This window comes from Giraffa tippelskirchi, chromosome 8 (assembly GCF_054371585.1).
Source record: "Giraffa tippelskirchi isolate mGirTip1 chromosome 8, T2T-mGirTip1v1.2.pri, whole genome shotgun sequence".
Classification (NCBI taxonomy): Eukaryota; Metazoa; Chordata; class Mammalia; order Artiodactyla; family Giraffidae; genus Giraffa; species Giraffa tippelskirchi.
The window spans coordinates 157,106,339-157,129,832 of NC_137282.1; the positions used below are offsets into that span (position 1 = coordinate 157,106,339).

Genomic DNA, 23,494 nt, shown 5'->3' on the forward strand with positions numbered 1-23,494 from the left:
AGAGAGAGTAAATAACATTCTGTAAGTCATGGACCTTGTAAGCTTCAGACTCAGGATTCAATCCAATTTCACAGTCCCAAACTCAAAAGCCCCTGCTTTTCCTCCCCAGCTAAACCACATCTTCAGTGATAGAAGCTTTGATATAAAGTTATCAGTGGACTAATACTTATATGAGTAGTACAGATTTAAAATATGAATAATGGCTGCAATAGCATCCTAAAAACACGATCGCCTCCCTTTTTTCTTTTAATGTATGGCAAAAACCATCACAATATTGTAAAGTAATTATCCTCCAATTAAATAAAAAAAAAAAAAAAAAAGAGCAGCCAGATTTTCAGATGGGTTTCGATGAGCAGTAAAGTGGAAGCCGGTTAAAACACACTGTGAGACTTGACAGTAACACGGCAGAGCCTGATGCGGGCTGGGGTGCTTAGAGCACAGTCCGTGAAAACGCAGCAAGGGGAAAACTAGGAGGTCAATACATCCTCTCCCTACACACACTTTTTAAAACGAGACAGAACAACCAGCTCAGCCCCTCTGGAAGTCAATGATAGCCAGACAGAAGCAGAAATGGGTCTTTGTGAAAAGCGCTGAACTTCAGGATAGGACCGGCAGGGCGCAAGCCCACGGCCCTCTGCTCCGGGCTGTTTCCATGCCCTTGTCCTGAGCCCTGGTCAGTGCAACAGGTCAGGGGACAGGGGTCGGCTGAGAAGACCAAGAGCTTCACTGCCAGGACAGGCCAGGCCAGGCTCACTAGATTCGGGGCACTGTCAGTGAGGGTTGCCATCGGCAAGAGAACACAAGGCTCTGCCAGCCTGCGGCTAAGGTCAAGGGGGGTCAAGCAAGAGACCCGCAGATTAGCCAGGATTTCACAGGGAGCTCTGGGAAGTGAGATAACGCTCCACCGGCATCCCTGGCCGACCACTGACCCTGCACACATGTCGCAGATGTCAGAGTGGACACATCCCAACCCGCCCCGCATCCCCTACTGGCACCGACGCCCACAAAGATGCCAGGGAGTTCAGCTGGAAGTAAAAGCCAGGGAAGATGGGACAGCTGCCTGGAATCTGAAGGTGCTCCCCAGCCCACGGGTGGGCCCATTGGCAGGGAGCAAGAGCTTTCCCAACTCCCCATCAACGTCTGAGGAGTCTTTGGCTGAACACAGAACTGTGCTGCCGCAAGGGTGACCTCTGGGAAGCTAGACTTAAAACAACAAGAAAAGAAACAAAGAACAAGCTGAATAAGAGACACCAGCCGCCACGCAATATGGGAGAGACAGCCTTCACAGATTGATTTCAAGCAAGTTACTAAACAAACAGCTACAGAAATAACGCTTGAGCAGACAAGAGTCAGAATCCAGCATTGCTAGAACCCATTGTTTGAAGTGTTAAGATATTCAACAAAAAGCTTGGAGACACGAAAAGAAACAAGAAAAGAGACCCATACTGGGGGGGGGGGGACAAGCAGTCAATAAAAACTACCTGCAGTACCCCCAACGCTGGATTCAACCGCTCAAGGCTTCAGAGCAGCTAGCTATTATACGAACACATGTTTCTCTGGTGGCTCAGACAGCAAAGAATCTGTCTGCAGTGCAGGAGACCTGGGTTCGCTGCCTGGGTCGGGAAGATCCCCTAGAGAAGGGAATGGCAACCCACTCCAGTAGTCTTGCCTGGAGAACCCCACGGACAGAGGAGCCTGACAGGCCACAGTCCATGGGGTCGGGTTGCAAAGAGTTGGACACGACTGAGCAACTAATACACACACACAACTCAAAGAACTGAAGGAAATCCTGCTTAAAGAATTAAAATATGGTAAGCCGACAAATAGAGAACCTCAAAAAAGAGATATAAAGGGTGTAAAAAAGAGTCAACTAGAAATTCTGACTTTGAAAATTACAATAAATGAAATGAAAAGTTTACTAGAGGGGTTCAACCACAAATTTGAGCTGACACAAGAAAACAGCAGTTCAGTTGATGGCAGCTCAAAGGAAATTAACCCGTCTGAAGAAAACACAGAAAAAGATCAAAGAGAAATACACAGAGCCTCAGAGACCTGAGGAGCGACATTAAGCTTTACCAACATATCTGTAATGGGAGAAGAGAAAAGGATGGAAAAACATTTGAAGAAATCATGTCCTACAACTTCCCAAATTTGACTAAAAATATTTTTAAAAAGCACTAATCTACACATCCAAGAAGTTTAACAAAACTTCAAATACGATAAAGACAAAAGAAACCCACACCTAAACACACAGTACTCAAGCTGCTGAAAGCCAAAAACAAGAGCTAAACTTGAAAACAGCAAGCAAAAAGTAATCCATCATGCAGAGAAAACCGACACGATAAACACCTGATTTCTCATCATGAACAGGGAGGATCAAAGGCCATGGGATGTCCAGAGTGCTGGGGGAGGGGAGCTTACCAGCCAAGAATTCTATAGCCAGAAAACCACCCTTCAAAACTGCAGGAGAAAATAAGGCATCCCATGACTTTTTGAAAAGACAAAAGTTATTGCTAGAAGATCTGCCTTACAAAAATGCTGTATGAAGTCCTTCAAGTTGAATGGAAATGACATGGACAGTAACTCAAAACCAGAAGAAGAAATGCAGATGGCCAGAAATGGCAAATGTAAGACTCCGTTAATATTTTTCTTATTTCTTGAACTCTTAACTTTTCTCCTTCCTTCCCTCAAATTCTTAAAAATACAGAAGACTGTACAAAGCCATAATTTACCCTGTAAAGCTGGGTTTGTAACATACAGGGATCACACACGTATGACAGTAAGAGCATGTAGGGAAAGAGGGAGAAAAGCCAAAACAAAGTCACCAGTGTGCAGTTAGCTTGATTCTCAAGTAGACAAAGGATACATTAGGCTGCACACCGTAATCTCTAAAAAACCAAATGACTAAAAGAAAAGACTCAAAATGATAGTAACAACAAGAAAAGCAGCAGAGAAATAAAAATTGTACACTAAAAAATATTTAACACAAAAGAAGACTGAGATACAGAGAAAAGCAAGATTATGAGACAAACAGAAAAAGAAGTAACAAAATGGAGGACAAAAATCCATCAGTAACAATAATTACACTGATGTAAATGGAATAAACACCACCTCGGAAGACAAACTGTCAAGACTGGATAGAAATGCGATTCCAACAAGGTACTGTCCACAAGAGACATATCTTAGGTTCAAAAAACCCCAAGTTTCAAAGGAAGAAGGTGGAGAAAGATAATACTTTGCAAACAGCAACCCTACGAGAACTGGAATTGGAGATAATTGTATCAGGTAAAACATGTTAACAACCAACTTGACCTCAGTGACATTTAGAAAAACTCCAGCTAACGGTAGATGTGGGCATGACTGCTCACAGCAACATTATCCACAATAGCCAAAAAATTAAAACCATCCAAACGTGTCTACTGACTGGTGAATGGCTAAATGAAATGGGATCTAGGCACACAACAGAATATTACTTGGCAATAAGAGGTAACAAAAAAACTGATACATGCTACATGCAGATGAATTTCAAATATATGCTAACTGAAAGAAGCTAGACATAAAAGTCTATAAATTGTGTGATCCTCATATTATTAATAAAGGTCCAGAAAACGCAAACATAAAGGGCCAGAAAGCAGATCAGGGTCTGGCTGCCTGGGGCCAGGAATGGGAGTGAGGACTGACTAACAACTCGGGGAAGTGTGGAGGATACGATGGACACGTCCTGAAACTGGACTGTGGTCAAGGCTGCACAACTCTACAGAAGCACCAACACCACTGAACTGTACACGTGCACAGCGGGTGAGTTTTTCTGCACGTAAATTGGATCTTTGCAAATCTGTCAACTTATGTATTGTACAGTGGTTTGACAGAGCAATATAAACGACTGTCTGGAGATTGACAAGGGCACTCTTTCCATGAGAGAGCATCACATACAAACTCAGTGCAAACTCTGGCTTCTCCAAGATGTTAGTTGAATGCTAGGTGTGTAACATCACTCATGTGGCATTAATTTCATCAAAACACAGCAAATCAACTTAAACTCTCAACATATAAGAGGCCAAATGATGCCTTTAACCCTTGTCACACAGTCACACATCTGCTTATGCGTGGTAATTGAATATCACTTACAAGTTCACTCATCAGATGTTTGCACAAGCTGGTTGAACTGGCATGTGTAAGCCATTATGGTCTTTCAACGTCTTACTATAAATTTCCTGGAAGACAGGGGCAGAGCTGTTGAACTCCTCGGTGTGTCCCACAGATCACAGCAGGGCCTACAGAACTCCAAACAGAGGCTTCTGGGTCAGTTCATGACCCTACAGGCTCCTCCCTTTACCGTGAGAGGCAGCGAGTTAATAGTTCCTGATTCTCTGACCATTTGTGGGTCACGTGCTAACATCACCCTGTACTGAAGTAGCGGCTAAGGTTCCAGTGTGTCCATGGAGAATTGATGGTGCTTTCAAAAGTATTTCTTAAATCACTCAAATAGTTATTATGAACTCAATTGAGCTTATCCTTAGCACAGAATATTTAATCTTAAGCAAAATAATATTTAAAATGGATAACCAACAAGGACCTACTGTGTACCAAAGGGAACTCTGCTCAATGTTATGTGGCAGCTTGGATGGGAGGGGAGTTTGGGGGAGAATGGATACATGTATATGTATGGCTGAGTCCCTTCGCTGTTCTCCTGAAACTATCACAACATTGCTAACCGGCTATGGCAACCCACTCCAGTATTCTTGCCTGGAAAATCCCACAGACAGAGGAGCCTGGGAGGCTATAGTCCATGGGGTCGCAAAGAGTCAGACACGACTGAGCGCCTAAGCACAGCACCCCAATACAAAATAAAAAGTTTGAAAGTAAAATAAACTTACGGAAAATAAAGCAAAATAAAACCGGATCTCAGAAATATCATTTCCTCCACTCTAATCCCACTATCCCAAACCACCAGAAGTAAACAACTGCTCGGAGATGAAAGAAGTGTTGCAGGGAATACTGCGAATTCAGGCACACCAGGTACTGAATCACGTTCTCAGACGCCTAAGCACAAAGTGTTAATACCTCACGCGTGAGTACCATCCTCGCTCAGACGACCTGCCCACCCCCAGGCCCACTCACAGGCGGCGGGACTGCCTTTTGGAGCCCATTTTTCAGAAGGCCCTCCGCTCAGAGATGGCTCTGCTTCCCTGCAGCACAATCCTGTGCAAGAAAATGCCCACCACTGGAAATCGTCGCCTCCAGCATCTTCTCCTACTGTGGGTTAAATACAGAGGCAACTAATGGGGACAATCCAAGCAGGAAAAGGACAGGGCTCCACCTGACGGAGCAGCTGGCTCTGCCCTGACGACCCGGGCCTTCTGGGTGGGACCCAAGATCCTGGCATCAGAACATCGAAGACGACTGAATTTTCCTGGCAAGACCAACTCAACCTCTAAGGCTGCCCCTTCGGCTCAGAACCACAAGCAGAGGGGCCCTTCCCAAGCAAGCCTGAAGGGGAGCCCCTGACAGGTTCAGGCAGCAGCTCTGAGTTCCCGTGACCCACGCCTATGGCCGTCCTCCAGAGAAAGAGGGGCACTCCGACTTACTCCCAAACAGAAGGGGGCTGATAAATCACCTACTTCTTCTCTATTTCCTGCACAGGGGTTGGCAAATGTTTCCTCTAAATGTTAGACGCTGCCCAGGTGGCTCAGCAGTCAAGAATCCTCCTGCCATGCAGGAGAACAGGGGTTCCATCCCTGGACAGGGAAGACCCCCTGTAGAAGGAAATGGCAACCCACTCCAGTGCTCTTGCCTGGAGAATCCCAGGCATGGAGGAGTCTGGCGGGCTACAGTCCATGGGGACACAGAGTCAGACGCGACGGGGTGATTAGACAACAACAAAGCGTTAGATGGCAAACGTTCCACACCTTGTGACTCCTCGCTTCGGCTGCGGTGCAAGTAAGGCAGTCAGATGTCGAGTGAATGAACGGACGTGGCTCTGCTCCAGAGACAGGACGTTCACCAGAACAGGTGGAAGGCCGGACCCGACCACTGGACTGCAGCCTGCAGACCCCTGCCTAGAATCGCAGCTATTTAAAGCTAAAAAGGAAATTACAGGTTGACAGTGCCCTGCCCCCAACCCCTGCCTATTCCCATGCGGTGTTCTCAATGAAGACACGAAATTCAAGTTACTTGCTCGAGGTCACATACTAGCTTATGCTGGTTTGTCCGTATGCATGAAGAGAATTTTCTAAAGTAAAAGACAGAGAGAATGAGAGATGAGGAGGCAGGGAGAGAGGGAGAGAAACACTCATTCTTTTAACCCATCATCCTGTCTCCTGGATATCAACAAATCATAGGGCCCTAGGTGGTATGTTTGGTTTTAAGATATGTTGGGGGAGCAGGTTCAGGTTCACAGCAAAATGAAGCATGGATCTCCCCTCCCTCCACACAAGCTCAGCCTCCCCCACCAACACCACAGCCCACTGGAGTGGTTCATCTGTTTCACACGATGAAATACATGTCCTTAGACCCAGAGCACAGTTTATGTGAAGGCTCATTCCCGGTGCATGTTCCTTGGGTCTGGACATGTATCCACCATCACAGAATCATACACAAGAGTTTCACTGCTCCAAAGATCCACTGTGTGGAGGCTGTTATTTAATTTCAAAATGTCATAAGTCATTTTGAAGCCTCTGACATGTCTTCTGTAAATATTCAACTTATTGAAAGAGGACTCAACTTGGTTAATTTTATAACTATCATGAATAGGCACTATATATATCAAATCACCAGGGTTTCCTTGGTGGCTCAGATGGTAAAGAATCCGCCTGCAATAAGGGAGGCCTGGGTTTGATCCCTGGGTTGGGAAGATCCCCTGACGGAGGGCATGGCAACCCACTCCAGTAGTCTTGCCTGGAGAATCCCCATGGACAGAGGAGCCTGGCGGGCTACAGTCCATGGGGTTGCAAAGAGTCAGACATGACTGAGCGATTAAACACACACATATCATATCTAAACAGGTTCCTTTCTTCTTCTTCAGTCAAGTTTCAAGTTCACTGAGAAATCCACTCTAACCCCCAAACTAGATTAACAACCACGTCTGTAATGATTTCCCCCATCCCTTCTTTTGCAAAAGTCTCAAAACAACTTATTTTCTGTCAATCTATCCTTCCTTTCTTTAAAACGCATCTCAAAACTATACCTCCTTCAGGTTTTCAAGGAGAACAAAGTTAAACTTCTCCAAGAGGTATTTTCTGATTTTTATCCTACTCAGATTTTTTCAATTTGAGGATTCCACACTGTATGTACCATATTCACCTGAAATTATATACATGTTGCTTTGTATTGCCGAGAGCTTTTTCATGTGTTTTGGGTCATATGAAAAACTCTTAGGAGATTTATTGTTCACTGCTAAAATGAAAGACTAATAAAATCTCCTAACTCTGATCTCTTATCACTAAAAGCGGCTCTTCACTTGCCCTCTACCTGCATCTGCAATCTGGATATAGACCCACATATATCTAGGATAGTATATTTTTTCTATATGCTTCTGTACCTACTGCATAAGGAAAAATTATGAACTGTTTTCTTATTTTACTTAGAATTTTAATATTTTCATTAATTTCCCCCCGAAATAGCTTCTAAGCCTTTGTGTCCAAAATTTCAACCTTTATGTGGAGATGCCCACTTAAATACTGCTACTCTCCATCTTAAGCAAGACATCTTTACTTTCAACTACATCTTACTAAGCAAACATCTCTGATGGAACAACTGTTCCTTCTATCTTGAAGAGCTTGGGAATTCCCGACTGTTTGCAATAGCAAATCCAACTTGGACTGTGATCTACGTACACAACTCTGAAATGGATTTCCAACAATTAAAGACTTAGAGGGGGGAGAGGTCTTTCTCACCTTGTGAGTCACCTCAGTTTTACGTGCTTTCCTTGACAAGTTTTATTTTGTAACTGGCCATTGGGCCATTGTGCTCAGTCGCTCAGTCGTGTCCAACTCTTTGAGGCTCCACGGACAGGAGTCCGTCAGGCTCTCCAGGCAAGAATACTGGAGTGGGTTGCCATTTCCTCCTCCGGGGATTGAACCCACGTCTCTTGTGTCTCCTGCATTGGCAGATGGGTTCTTTACCATGGAGTCACCTGGGAAGCCCCCCATTTTGTAACTGGGGTGAACAGCATTTCCAAACTCTTACTCTAATCTGGGAAGTTCTTTTTACTATCAACATGAACAAGCAGAAGCATGACATGTATGTGTGTGTGCTCACTTGCTAATTCACGTCCAACTCTTTGCGACTCCGTGGACTGTGGCCCGCCAGGCTCCTCTGTCCACGGGATTCTCCAGGCAAGAATACTGGAGTGGGTTGCCATACCCTCCTCCAGGGCATCTTTCTGACCCAGGGACCAAAACCACGTCCCCTGCATTTCCTCCATTGACAAGCGGGTTCTTTACCACTGAGCCACCTAGCAAGCCCTATATGGATGACAGGAGCACATTAAACTCCGAGCTGTGGGACCTTGGGCCACCCACAACTTCTCTGCACTTCACTCCCACATCTATAAAATGGGGGGTAGTAACAGCAGCCATCTAACATGGTAATAAGGATTAAACAAGCAAACATGTAAAAATCACTTTGACTTGAGCCAAGTACACAGACCTGTGGGCAGGCTAGCTCTTCTCATCATAAAAATGATACCCAACCTCCCTCTTGCTGATGACCCACAATGAACTGTAACTAAGGGAAACAATATGATTAAGAAAAAAATTTAAAGACCACTCCACAAATATCATTTCAAACAAGACATTAAACAGCTGCTGAAGATCAATTCACTTAAACTTCTCTGCCCAACTTTCTCATCTGTAAAATGAGGAAGATGAACTAAGTGTCTAAGGTTCGTCCTTTCCCAGCTGTAAAATTTAGGAATTCTCTTGGAAAGGCATATGAGAAACCAGGGATGGGAGAGTGAGCTCCCTGGCCCTGTTTAACCACCTTCCAGGTCCCTGTGTAGCAGCTCAGATCATTTTTATTGATTTTTAAACTATCAAACACTGCCTCATATGTTTAATCAACTCCTATTTGGATACGGGAATATTAAATGGCCATATGCTGATTATATCTTTTTCTTCACTAGAGAATCTGAAAGAGTTGGAAGACAAGCACATATAACTAAGCACACATATAAATATGTACACTTCAAAATATAAAACAATAAATACACTTGAGCAAACTCATACTGTAATCACATAGGCACCTGAGTACCACAGAAATCAACTTTTGTTATCAATTAAGTGGGTGTAACTCTTAGACTACTATAGTTCCATCCTGTATTCTGTGACTGCTATTCCAGTTAATTACACAGCAGCCAACTATTTTGTGATCACTACATACTTTCTGAATACTTTTGCAAGGCAGCACAGCCTTAGAATATTGTAGAACAAAAGTCGTTCTAGAAAATATCTAAGAACCTTCTGAAAAGTCTTCCATTTAAAGTTATGTTTTTAAAAAGGTCAAAGTTAGCACAATATTACACCAAGTATAAACCTTAAGCTTAACGGTCAGAACGAACTTCCTTCTAAGATAATGATTTGAGTACTAAGAAGAAAGGATTCTATTTGTTGAAAAGCTGTAGTGCTATGGTGAACAACGGCTAACGGTATTACAAATACCCAGTGCTTCATAAGAAGAGCTTCGTATCATTTGTCATTGGAACATTATTAAAATTCTATGGTTTTTCCAGTAGTCATGTATGGATATGAGAGTTGGACTATAAAGAGAGCTGAGTGCCGAAGAATTGATGCTTCTGAACTGTGGTGTTGGAGAAGACTCTTGAGAGTCCCTTCGACTGCAAGGAGATCCAATCAGTCCATCCTAAAGGAAACTAGTCCTGAATATTCATTGGAAGGATGCTGAAGCTGAAACTCTAATACTTTGGCCACCTGATGCGAAGAACTGACTCACTGGAAAAAGACCCTGATGCTGCGAAAGACTGAAGGCAGGAGGAGAAGGGGACGACAGAGGATGAGGTGGTTGGATGGCATCACCGACTCGATGGACATGAGTTTGAGCAAGCTCCGGGAGTTGGTGATGGACAGGGAGGCCTGGCGTGCTGCAGTCCATGGGGTCACAAAGAGTCAGACACGACTGAGCAACTGAACTGAACTGAATATTCAAAAAAAATACTGCTTGAATGTTTTAAAAGAACTAAATATATAAATGAAAAAAATAAGGTGCTTAACTTATTTATAAAATATTTTTTTAGATAACCTAAGAACCAACTTTAGCCCAGACTCACTTAAATTACATTGCATTCTAAAATGTGTGGCTTTAACATCTATGCCTATGACCAGAGGTTTTAAGCATATTATGTGTTTTTCTGTTCTATGGTAAGATAAAATTATTCCTCATCAGAACATGTTTTCTGAAATGATGTTCTAAAATAAAGTCATTACTCTGATTAATCACATTATTACATTTTGTATTTGCTTTTAAAAAGAGAAACGCATTTGCTTAATGTTAATAAGCATTCAAAAACCATCAGATAAGCTCTCAACATGAGCTGAAAAATAATTATCTGAAATAAAAAAAATAAGTGGCTTGCTATATTCAGTCTATTCTATTTTTATCCTCATCAAACTAAATAATATCAGCTACTTACATGAAAGTTCCTAATAAGTGCAACTGCTTTTTCACCTTTCTCATCAAAACTCTATTTTAAGTTATATATTTCCTTTCTAGCTACAGTCATATACAGAATTTATTTTTACAAGCCATGGGATGGTTTGCCCTACAAAATTTCTAACTTCTCAAATCTTGAGGCTGTTGGCGCAGAAGTGCTGACCTAACATTCAAATGTAAAAAAACACCACACAAGCAGCTGGAATTACAGCTGAAAAATCATCAAAATTCAACCTATTCTATAGATAAAGCTCAATAAGATAATCCCCACATAACAAGATTTTATTCACAGTCAGATTTTACAAAACAATCACTAGAGTGAGCTCATATCAACACATTGATAGCGAATTCGAACAGTCACTTGATGAGCTTACGCCTGGGGTCCCACCTGGGTTCTGTGGTCTCACACAGGAGGAGCCAAGGGATGGAGAGATGGGACCACATCTACCAGATGCATCTGGTAGATGTATCTGGTAGTGAAATACCAGAGTATTTCACTGCTCTCCCACGTGACGGCTACCTCATTTTTAACAACAGTGCAATGATAATAAAACAGAAGACCTCACAATCAGCGGCCTGAGAACTACATGCAGACAGAACAAATAACCAGTTTTACTTCACTCAGCGCCGTCAAAATAGGAGCTAAGGTTTGAATGAGTTCAGCGGCAGCACGTCGGCTAAAAATCTTCCTCCCCGAATGACTGTCTGCACTGATCTCTCTCTTCCAGATCCCAAGCCCTGAGGAGTCAGGACAGGAAGGAGGCATACCAGTGATCAATGCTGAGCGTGGATGCAGCTTCCTTTAAGCAGTTACCAAAGTGCACGTAGAGGCTTCACACAGGTACTCCTTGGTGTTGTGTGTGTAACTCAAGAGTCTGACATAAACCAGTTTTTCACCGAAAGTAACACACAGGTCTCTGGACTGAGTGTCTATCCAGCGTCAGGCATTGTCCCAAATGCTTACACATCATCGAATCTTCACACACATTATCTCTGTTTTACAGACAGAGGAAACCAACACTCCCAGCTTGCCCACGGCCACCCAGCTAGTGCATGATAGCATAAAGCCAAACTCTTAACCATTATATTAACTAAAAGTACTAAGGGGACGAACTCTAGAAATCCCATGGCAAAATTTCACATGAAACAGAAGTTAGTAGTAACTACCTGGTTCATCTGTTTGGAGTGCTTCAAAATTTATATTAGAGCAGGTTTCTTAATCAGAGGCTACCAAATGTAAGAAGTATTTGCTACTTAAGGTTCAAAAACATAAACAAATTTCATGAGTACAAATCATCGTGAACCCTATAGTTTGCTAAAAAGCTAACGTGAATGCGATTTTGTTGAGCACAGACAGAAGACTAAAACAGTCTCTTCTGACATATGATTTACCCAGCTAAGATGGCAGGTCTACAGAATTACTGGTAATAAGTCTTTACCAAGTTGGTTACAGTATTGCTTCTGCGGTATATGTTTTGATTTTGTGGCCACAAGGCATGTGCGATCTTACCTCCCTGACCAGGGATCAAACCCACATCTCCTGCGTTGGAAGGCAAAGTCTTAACCACTGGACTGCCAGTGAAGTCCCTGTGGAATAATTAGGATGGAATAACAAAGTACCCAGGCACCTGCAGACACAAGCAACAAAACCGGTTGCATGCTGGGGATAGGGGTGAGGGGGAGCGGGGAGAGGAGGAAAAGGGAGGAAATATGAAGAAGTGAACTCTGCAGCGCACACATCCCACACAGAGTAAGAAACAGACTCGAAGCAGGGGAGGGGGAGGGACACCGTCCAGAGAGACGGGCAGCATGGAAATTCTGGAAAATGCTGGGTTTGCGCACTCAGCTCCGGAGATGGTGAACGGCTGTCCATCAGACACACAGGAGAACAAGAAGGCCAGGGCGAGGCGAGTGCGTCCCAGCTAAGTTCGCGGCTTTGGACCTCATCTTCCAAGGCGATGGGCGTCCACAGACCCCACGTGTGGGTCTCGGCCAGGCTCCGATAACCCTCCTAAGTGTTCCTTCTCACCTTCCGATACAGCTGGAGCTCAGAGTGGAAAAAAAAGCCCCCGTCTTCTGCAGCGGGTTCAGAGCCAAATGCACTCAACCAATAAAAATGAAAAACAGCCCCACCAAATTCTCAAAATATGTTTTGCAAAGGTTAATACTTAGTATTTTCCACACTGATTTCCAATCTTCAAGCCGATGAGCCTTTGAAACCCTGGGCCCAAATACAACTAAAAAAGGTTAACATCTATTTTCTTTCTTTTTCCAAAGCTTTGAAACTTTCCCAATGGTGACTGGCAGAGCACAAAAACAGCTCTTTATCTAAGGAGGACAGATGGACCCCCTGCAAGTCCCCAGTTCCTCCATTCCACACTACCCAGGAGTCCCAGTAAAGAGCCGGGAAGGTGCTGATTGGTAGGGAAGGACTGCTGGAGAGGGAGGCGCCGTCACGTTCACGTTCACGTTCATCAGGACCGCGACGGGAGCTGGCCTTGGAGTCTCCCACATGGCGGCCAGGAGCCCTTCACCTGGGACAACACATAAAGCCTTTCTTCCAAACACCAAGCCCACCTCTCATGCCCTTCAGAAATTCCTATTCAACCTCACAAAAGAAATGTCACCGTTAAGGCTCTATCCTCCCCCCACACCCCCAACACCCCCCCCCCCACACACACACGGCAGGCAGGAGTCAAGGACAAAGGTTCTGCTGGTTTACATGGCCCATGGAGAAGAGACCAGAACTCAGCAAACCCCACTCTCACACTCGACAGGTCACCATCAGATAGAGAACTCTGACTTATTTACGCCCCAAATTCACGTCCCACCCTTAATATACCAGTTCTTCTCCTGCTTTTACACTGAAGAACCTCCAGCATCAGAAAGATGCAAATGCCGTCTCCTTAGGGGAGCACAGCCTGTGTCTGACTTGAGTGTGCACCAAGTTGCTCAGTCATGTCCAACTCTGGGCGACTCCATGGACTGCAGCCTGCCAGGCTCCTCTGTCCATGGGATTCTCCAAGAACACTGGAGTGGGCTGCCATGCCCTCCTCCAGGGGATCTTCCCCACCCAGGGATTGAACCCTTGTCTCTTGTGTCTCCTGCATTGGCAGGCAGGTTCTTTACCATTAGCACCACCAGGGAAGCCTGTGACTAATTTAAATCCAAGCAAATCGTTTATGCTTCTCCATGACAGAGCCCTGTATGTATTTCTTTATACATGTATGACACCTCAATGCAAAACACACTCCTCCACACACACAAATACATGCTTGTTCCAAGGAAACTTCATATTCTAGAAAGTTGCATACATTTTCCAATGACTCTGCATGTCCATAGGACTGTATCAACCCCAGCTGAAGGACCAACAATAAACCAAAGAAAAATCATATTTGAAAACTGCCATGGAAGCATAATTAAGATATGATTTCAGATTTAAGTATAAAGTTTTAATTACTGACTTAATGACCAAGCACAAGAAAAGTACTTCCCAAGCTATTTTCTGAGGAAGCCTCAAAAGAGGTGACGTGTTTCATGGAAACCCCTGAGAGGACAGCGCCCAGAGGGCGAGTGATGAGCTGGTCTCTCCCCACATCAGAGCTAACTTCATGAGACAGGGGTGCTGGAAGCCAAAGCAGTGGGGACAGGTAAAGTGACACAAGCGTGGCACTTCAGGTGTACCCCACAAATGAAATACAAAACACCGTCGTCCCTCGGTATTTGCAGGGTACTGGGTCTGGGCCCCTAGAAATAACCACCCTCTGAGGATGCCTAAGTCTTGTAAATAAAATGGCCTAGTAGGGTCAGCCCTCCGTACCCAGAGATTCCACATCTGAGGATTCACCCAACCCACAGCTAAGAAACATCCACACATACATGGACCCATGCAGTTCAAAACCTTGTTGTTCAAGGGTCAGCAAGAAATGCTGAGAAATTTATTTTAGTAGCTATTGTTCACTTGCTTACTTTAACCCCCAAACTGTGCCTGGGGACAGAGTCCTCACACATGTTTTCAGAAGGAAAGCAGAAATTGTAAAGGTGTTCCTGCCTTTGTGCTTTGCTTACTTGGGCTTCCCCAAAGGGAACAGCTTGGCCCTCCTCCTCCTCAGGTGATGGCTCAAGCATCACGCCTTCCACAAAGCCCCACTCTCCTGGGCCTGGCCAACCTGCCAGTCCACCCACATGGCTTTAGCAAAGTCACTTTCATCATCTGTGCTAATCCACTCTGATCTTTTCTTCAGTGGCTGAGAGATTGTAATTGCCTGAGTCAAGCAATGTTTTAGACTCACCGATGGGCCCGAGCACAATTTATCACAAGTTCTTGTTGAAAACTTTAAAAACATCGTAATTCCAGAAAACAAGTAAGTTTTCCAATTAAAACTTTTCATTTTCCATACTATATGAATTTAGACCCATTTCACGGATCTTCATAATCTGACTCCTCCCAGTTCTTCTACTCCAGCCTCCTCCCTCCTGCTTTCTCTGATGCTCATGGACTCACGGACTTAATTTAGACGAGCCTGGATCCCAAGCGGCTTTACCAGCTCTTACTCCAGGATGAAATGCACTCCCGCTGTCCTGACAGCTTCCTGGGTCACCTCTCAGCCTTAAGAACTCAGTTCAGAGGTTATCTTACCTTCTCACCCTGCCCCTCTCCAAACCAGCCCCCCAAGAGTGGGGTGTAACCCGACACCCACGCTCTGAGGGAATCTCCCTGCATCCTCTTGCATGGCCTGACTCTGATGATCAGCTCATCCCTGTGGCCTGGAACACAGGAGGATATTCAACAAATACTTACTGAGCTGTACGTGCATTTGATACAGAAAGAAAAAGACCCTGGCCTAAAAATCTACATTTCTCCAGACAGCCAAGTTATCTAGAATATAATAAAGGATGTATTTTAGGGCATGAATAGAGACACAGACCTAGAGAATCAACTTGTGGACACAGCAGGGGAAAGAGAGGCTGGGACGAATTGAGAGCAGGACTGACATATACGCTGCTGTACACACAACAGCTAGTGAGAAGCTGCTAGAAACACAGGGAGCTCAGCCTGGTGCTCTGTGAGACCGAGACCGGTGGGATGGTGGGCAGGGTGGGAGGGAGGCTCAAGATGGGGGGAATCTAAGCCTACTTATGACTGATGCAAAGATGCTGTGGGGCAGAAACTAACACAACATTGTAAAGCAATTATCCTCCAATTTTTAAAAACAAGGATATATTTTAAATACGAAAAACAAGCATTTAATGCTTATGACCTAATGAATGATACTTTCAGATCAATCATGCATTCATTCTTTCAACAAATGCGTGGCCTCCTTTTAGCTGCGAGGAGCTATCCTGGGCTGGGGCCCCTGCCAGCCCCAAGGTTGTCTTCGAGCACATGGATCAATAGGAACAGGGCACCCTCTCTGGACAGATGAGTTATAAAAGCTGGGTTCAGGACTCCAAACGCCTGCCCCAGCGGGCTGTAAGCATGGAGGCTCTGCCTATAGAAGTAAACGGGACCAAGTCCTGACTTTGGGGGCGCTCAGATTTTAGCGCAAGAGACAGACAAATACACAGTCAGTCTGCAACATTTTCTGTGTGACCCTAAAATCCAACTCTGACATACAACAGTCAGTGTGCTCCCTCTAAATCCTCACCTCACTGAACACTGGTGCTAGAATCATCAGTTTGAACTCAGACCAAGTCGTTCACCTGAGCCAGCAGACTTCTAGCCCACTTAGGCAGGAAACAAACACTGTCTGCAGACTCAAGGAGGCCACATAACTGGCCACGTTTTCAACGACCACCTTAGGGGTACCGGCCAAATTATTTCGCCAAAGAACATTCTCGATTAATTTGTCCGATTTTAAGTCATTTCTTACCTTGTATGTGCTTGAGAATATTTTTTTCTGTAATAGTAAACATTTCATAAGATACTTTACTCAAGTTGGAATTATTTGCTTTAACAGTTCATTGCTTAACACTGCTATACTTTTATCTCCTAAGTTAAATATAAAAGATAATTACTGCTCCCAGTGGATAAAACACATTCAGTTCAGTTGAGTTCAGTCGCTCAGTCGTCTCCAACTCTTTGCGACTCCATGAACCGCAGCACGCCAGGCCTCCCTGTCCATCACCAACACCCTGAGTCCACTCCAACCCATGTCCATCGAGTCAGTGATGCCATCCAATCATCTCATCCTCTGTCATCCCCTTCTCCTCCTGCCCTCAATCTTTCCCAGCAACAGGGTCTTTTCCAATGAGTCAGCTCTTTGCATCAGGTGGCCAAAGTATTGGAGTTTCAGCTTCAACATCAGTCCTTCCAATGAACATCCAGGACTGATCTCCTTTAGGATGGACTGGCTGGATCTCCTTGCAGTCCAAGGGTCTCTCAAGAGTCTTCTCCAACACCACAGTTCAAAAGCATCAATTCTTCGGCACTCAGCTTTCTTTATAGTCCAACTCTCACATCCGTACATGACCACTGGAAAAACCATAGCCTTGACTAGACAGATTTTGTTGGCAAAGTAATGTCTCTGCTTTTTAATATGCTGTCTAGGTTGGTCACAACTTTCCTTCCAAGGAGTAAGCGTCTTTTAATTTCATGGCTGCAGTCACCATCAGCAGTGATTTTGGAGCCCAGAAAAATAAAGTCAGCCACTGTTCCCACTGTTTCCCCAGCTATCTGCCATAAAGTGATGGGACCGGATGCCATGATCTTAGTTTTCTGAATGTTGAGCTTTAAGCCAACTTTTTCACTCTCCTCTTTCACTTTCATCAAGAGGCTCTTTAGTTCTTCTTCACTTTCTGCCATAAGGGTGGTGTCATCTGCATATCTGAGATTATTGATATTTCTCCCAGCAATCTTGATTCCAGCTTGTGCTTCCTTCAGCCCTGCATTTCTCATGATGTACTCTGCATATAAGTTAAATAAGCAGGGTGACAATATACAGCCTTGACATACTCTTTTTCCTATTTGGAACCAGTCTGTTGTTCCATGTCCAGTTCTAACTGTTGCTTCCTGACCTGCATACAGGTTCCTGAAGAGGCAGGTCAGGTGGTCTGGTATTCCCATCTCTTTCAGAATTTTCCACAGTTTATTGTGATCCACACAGTCAAAGGCTTTGGCATAGTCAATAAAGCAGAAATAGATGTTTTTCTGGTCCTCTCTTGCTTTTTCTATGATCCATCGGATGTTGGCAACTTGATCTCTGGTTCCTCTGCCTTTTCTAAAACCAGCTTGAACATCTGGAAGTTCACGGTTCACGTATTGCTGAAGCCTGGCTTGGAGAATTTTAAGCATTACTTTACTAGCGTGTGAGATGAGTGCAATTGTGCGGTAGTTTGAGCATTCTTAAGAGAAACCCAAGAAAGATGGTGGGCACTGACAGAGGGGGTCAGGGGGCAGACAGGCTGAAACTACTGTCACGGACAACTAGCCAATCTTATCACATGGACCACAGCCTTGTCTAAAACACATTAGGACAATACAAATCTTTTAAAACAATAAGCTAAAATAAGCTGGCTTTCTTAATACTAAAGTACCTCTTCACAGTTAAAAGGAAATGCTCATTTTTATATGAAATGTATATATAATAAACATATATATATATGTTTTTTGACTGCTTCCCTATAGAAACTACATTGGTGTACCTATTTTCTGAGTTCTGCACATAATGGTCTGTGTTAATGTCAACTACGCCTCTCCACTTCTTCTCAAGCTAATGTAACACTGCTACAAAAATAAATCTCAAAACAAGTGTGCGGGAAGGGTGAAAAAAAGTAATTCAAGGTGATCCAGTTGGCAAAGAAGAGCAGACCATTTATTTCAGATGCCTCAATCCAAAAAGATGCCTGTTGATAGACAGTAAATCTCAGACTTTAATACCCACCCTAATGCTTGGGAAGGCACTGTAATTCTGTCGAATCCAATTAATTCATTCAACATATATTTATGAAGCATCTCCTAAGAGACAGGAATTGTACAAGGCAAGAGGAAGTGAACGAGAGAAAGAGAACAGGGGTCCTGGAGCTGACCCACCACCGGGCAGGTCACCATCTCACAAGCTGCCTTTGCTGCCACCAAAGAGATACTTGATTAAAGACTTATTATAAACCCTCCTTCCCGCTAATGCAGAGCCCTACCTCTTAGATTTCTGGGATGAATCTGTTTAGTTCGAGGCATCTTCTTTGATTCAGGGGCCCCTTTTTCTTCTTAGAAACTGTAGGAAGAGCAGGTCATGAAAAGGTAGCTCCATAAACCCAAGGTCCATCAATTAATCCATGTGCTAAAAAAGAAAAAAAAAGTCATGTTTTACTATTTTTCACTACATTCAAAGGAAAAAGACACTTCAGAAGTTATGGCATAATACAGCACTACTCTAAACTCAGCAAAAGGTAACCGACCTGAAAGCCCCTGCAAAAGATGACTTACTTTTAATTAAACCGAGTACATGTCATTTTGTCATTATCTGGGCTTCCCCATTAAGAACATGGGGGGGAAAAAATCACTGTACCTTTAACAAAAAAAAGAGTGAAAAAATTCAGTGAACTGTATTTCATTTTATTTATTTATTTTTTGTGTGAATTGTATTTTAAAGCAACATTACCAGGTTATAAAAGGGTTTTGCTGTATATAGTACATGCCTGCCCATTTATAAATTTCTTTGAGACAAGGACCACGTTTCATTCATTTTGTGTCACTGGGTTAATTCAGTAAGTGTGGTTGCCATTGGGGCTGTTCCTCCACTACTGTGGTTTTCCATTCGAGGTTCCTGTTAGGACTGTTCTTTCTGCCTCCCTGTGTTGCGCCAGAATGTGTGACCAGTTCTGGCCAATAAGCTGTGAGTGGAGACACAGGCATCATTTTCAGGCTTTGCATTCAGTTATCAAAGTAAGATCCCCCAGTGGTCTCTTCCTCCTCTGCCATGAGACAGGCACTGTTCTAGACAGCAAGTCTGACAACACAGACCTGAGCTCCTGCCAATGCAGCACGATCATGGCGCATAAACATAAAAGAGATCTTTGCTGATTTAAGCATTGAGGTTTGGGAGTTATTTGTTACTGCAGCATAAGCATGACCTGACTTCCCCATCTTAAAAAGTGCAGTTTCAAATACAATATGCCAAAATACTAATCCAAAACTAAATCATCTCTTTCCCAGAAAGATTCCCAGGAGACATTCAAGGATCCTTGAGCTAAAATCTTAGTTTTAACTTCCTGCAATACAACTGATAAGCAAAGCCCGTGATGATGATGCTGAACGTGAAACTATGTTTAATCACTAAGCAAAGACACAAGAATGGAACAGAAATGCTTTAAGACTTTTATAACATCCAGTACTGTAGAAAAAAAAAAAACAAGCAAGTACTTATTGAGAATCTACTGTGTGCCTATGTACTTCCTACACATTACCTAATTTAACCCTAATGGTAACTGCTTAGGTAAGTATTATTTATTCATTTTATAGATAAGAAAATTACAAGAGAAAGAGGTAAAGGAACTGAGCCCATAGTCAGCAACTGAGAAACACAGCCCCACCTGACTCAGGAACCCTCAGCGCTTACGTCCTGGCCGGAGATAAGACCTATTCCAGGGGGTTTACTCGAGAGGCTCTATCGCACAAGTCACAACTGTTAATAAATATTTCGGTGTCAAATCAGACTGGGCTCAAAGCTTGCTGTGTGGCCTCGTTAAAGGTACTTAACCTCTCTGAGGATCAGATTTCCCAAAAGTAAAACAAGGAAATAGTATCCCCCCTCAATGGGTTGTTGAAGGAACCATGTGGATGCTTTGCTTACTGCTGGCACACAAAAATATCAAATATTAATTCTTCTTAAGAATGCCTGTGTGGGAAAGACTGTATCTAATAACCAGTATAAGGTTTTAGAAATTTATGGTTTCAATACAGCAGAGAATAGAAGGAAAGAAGGCTATAATTAACTTCAGTATTCTATCCTTGATAAGACTGTATGCAGGCACTGTACAAAGACATTATTTGCAATTTTTTAACTGCATGGGAAAGAATATAAAATATGATGGTCCAACACTGTGGACTTCATCTAGCACTGTGCTACATGATCTATAAAAGATATGGCTCCTCAACGCCCTGCATTAAAAGCAGCCACCATTCAACTGACGAAGCTGCTGATTCAAGAGAGAATTTAGAGACGTCAAGGCTGAATAAATTGTAGGAATGCTCAACTCCCAACTTAAAGCTTTTAAATGGTCACGATATTTAGAAGTTTTTAAAGCATGAACTCCGACTGTAATTCAATCACGTGACACTAAAAGATGAGGAGCCTGCACAGAAAATATTCCAATCTGTACATACAAATTTCCAATCAGTAACAGCTTCCCGCTACCTTGTTCACTGCCTCCCCACTGTCCCTAGCTATCCATCCCCGTGTAAATCCTTGGGGTGGGGGAGACGGGGGGAGGAGGACAGAGTATTTCCAAAGACAGCAGCATTGTAGCGACGAAGGTGAGTGATGAACCCGTTCCCTTACAGCAAAAGAGATAAATACTACATGGAGCAAAAACATGACACGATCAAAAAGCGTAAAGACAGTTGCAAGGAGAAAAAACATGAATGAATGTGGAGGGCGGAGCCTGGGAAAACCCCTCTGCAACGCTGCACTGAACAAAGCGCTTCGCATGCCAGGAGGGGGGGGGGCGGGGGAGGGATGGAAGTGCCAGCTCAGGAAGGAGCCCAGAGTGAATGCGGAGAGCGGCAGGAGGAGGAACAGGACGAGAGGAGGCGAGCGCGGCAGCCCGGAGACTCCTCCTCGCCGCCGCCGCCGCCGCCGCCGCCCCCTCCCCTCCCCTCCCCTCCGGTCCCCTCCCCTCTCCAGCAGCAACTCCTCTGCCAGCCCGACCCCCGGGCGATCGGGAGCCGACCCGCGCCCCAACCCACCCCACTGTGCTGCGGGCGCGTACTCCCAACCCGGAAAGAAAACTACCCAGGTGGCTGGGAGTAAACAGGCACTTGGAGCAAAGAACGAAAGGGGGGGAAAAAAAAAAGCAAGCCACAAAGCCGGGAGGTTGGGAAGCCGAGGCCTGGTCTCCCTCACCCCTCCAGCCCCCCACCGCCACCCCCACCGCCACCGCCAGCCTCTCGCAAAATGCGCCCGCGGCTGGAACGCGGCTGGGGAGGCTGGGTCCCTCCGTACCTGCTCTGCTCGCAGGACCGCAGCTCGGGCCGCGAGGGCGCCCAGAAGTGGCAAGTATCTCCCGCACGCGCAGCCATCCCCTCTGCAAGGTCGGCGGTTGCACACACACGCACACACACACACTCGCGCGCCCGCGGAGAGGGACGTGGTCCTGCCCCCACCCCCACCCCCACGCCGCCGCACCCCCCACCCCCAGCGGCAGCGCCCCCCGCCCGCGGAGCCCGCGCGCCGAACCTGCTGCCAGGACGCCCGGCGGGGCCGCCGCCGCTGCAGCCGGCCCCGGAGCTGCGCTGCTGATGGCGGCGGCCGCAGCTCGGAATCTCCGCGACCCCCGCGCGGCGGCGGCGGCGGCTGGGCGCCCTCCTTCACTTGACAACCCCAAACACAAACAGAACCTCCTCCCGCGGCGGCTCCCGGGGCCCCCCCACCTCGGCTCCGGCCCCCTCCCCGCCGCCGCCGCCCCAGCAGCAGCAGCAGCAGCAGCAGCAGCAGCAGCCGCCGCCGCTGCCGCCACTAAAGGCCGGCGACTGGCACTCTCACCGCCCAGCTCTGAAATATTAAACAGGGGAGCCGGCCGGGGGGCGGCGGGGGGAGCGCGGGGCGCGCGGGCGGGGGCCGCAGGCGCCGGGCGGGAGAGGCGGCCGCGCTCGCCGGCGCCCGGGGCCGCGGCATGACCGCCGCCGGGGAGCGGGTGTCCGGGGTGGGTGGGGGCGCGCACCGCGGCGAGGCGGGGCGGGCGGACCCCCGGAGCGGGCGGGTGGGCGCCCCCGGGGCCGGGGAGCGGGGCGAGCAGGGCGGGCGCGGGCTTTTTTACCTCTCCCCGGGGGCAGAGAAGGGCACGTTTAGCGTCTTTAGGGGCGACGCGAAGAGCGCGGGCCGGGGCGGCGCGGGGGAGGGAGGGCGAAGGTCGGAGGCTTTCCCGCGGCTGGGCGGGGCGGCAGGGGATCCCCGGGGGCGGGAGGCGGGGAGACCGCGGGCTGCGACGCGCGGGCGGGGCTGGGGGGGCGTCCCCCGGCGGGGTCACCCTCGGGCGCGGCGGCCCGGCCGGACTGGCTCGGCCGCGGGGCCCGGCCCTGGCTTAGGGGCGGGCTGGGCGCCCCGGATCGGGGCCCGATCGGAGTCCCGGGTCTTCCCGGCCGGGCGAGCCCGGGGCCGCGGCTCCGCCCCGCCCGGCCGCCGCAGGGACGGGAGGCGGGGGGCCCGGGGCGGAGTTAGGGACGCGAGGGGCGGGAGCCTGGGGTCGCGCCGGCTCGGGGACTGGCGCCCGGCTGGGGCGCAGGGGCGGGCCCGCCGGTCACGCGGCCCCCGGGCAGGCCCGGCCGGGCCGCGCGGCCGGGGGGGCGGTTGGGCCGGGGAGAGGGGCGGGGACGGGCGGGGCGGCGGCGCCTCGGTACCGGCTCTTTACTCTCCTAAGGCAGGATGTGGGCCGGCCCGCTGACGTCATGGGGTCCCCCAGCCCCGCCCCCCGCCCCGGCCGGGAGGGGGAGGGGCGGGGGCGGGAGGAGGGCGGGCCCGGGGGCGGGGGGGACCCCAAGGGGGTTTCCTCAGCAACGCGTGGAGGGAAGGAGAAAGTCATTGTGAAACTTGAAACTCATTAACTTTGAAAAACAACTTTATAAAAAAAAAAAACCGGAGTGGGGGGCGGGGTGTTGGGTTGAAGGGTG

The 23,494-nt window shown here is 46.7% G+C and overlaps 1 protein-coding gene across 4 annotated transcripts in view; it reads right to left on the reverse strand.

Annotated features, from left to right (window-relative positions):
* HIVEP1 (HIVEP zinc finger 1) overlaps positions 1-23,494 on the reverse strand; it is a 139,855-nt gene that overhangs the window by 106,518 nt on the left and 9,843 nt on the right. Inside the window, exons 1-2 of one of the 4 annotated variants that reach the window (XM_081523784.1) lie at positions 22,065-22,113; positions 18,805-18,947 (exon numbers count right to left, since the gene is read on the reverse strand). In XM_081523784.1, coding sequence (XP_081379910.1) covers positions 18,805-18,844 — 40 coding nt within the window. In that variant the 5' untranslated portion in view covers positions 18,845-18,947; positions 22,065-22,113. Of the gene's footprint in view, positions 1-18,804; positions 18,948-19,093; positions 19,177-21,830; positions 21,970-22,064; positions 22,114-23,494 lie in introns of those variants that run through there. The other 3 variants (XM_081523783.1, XM_081523785.1, XM_081523782.1) reach the window with 3 other exon arrangements.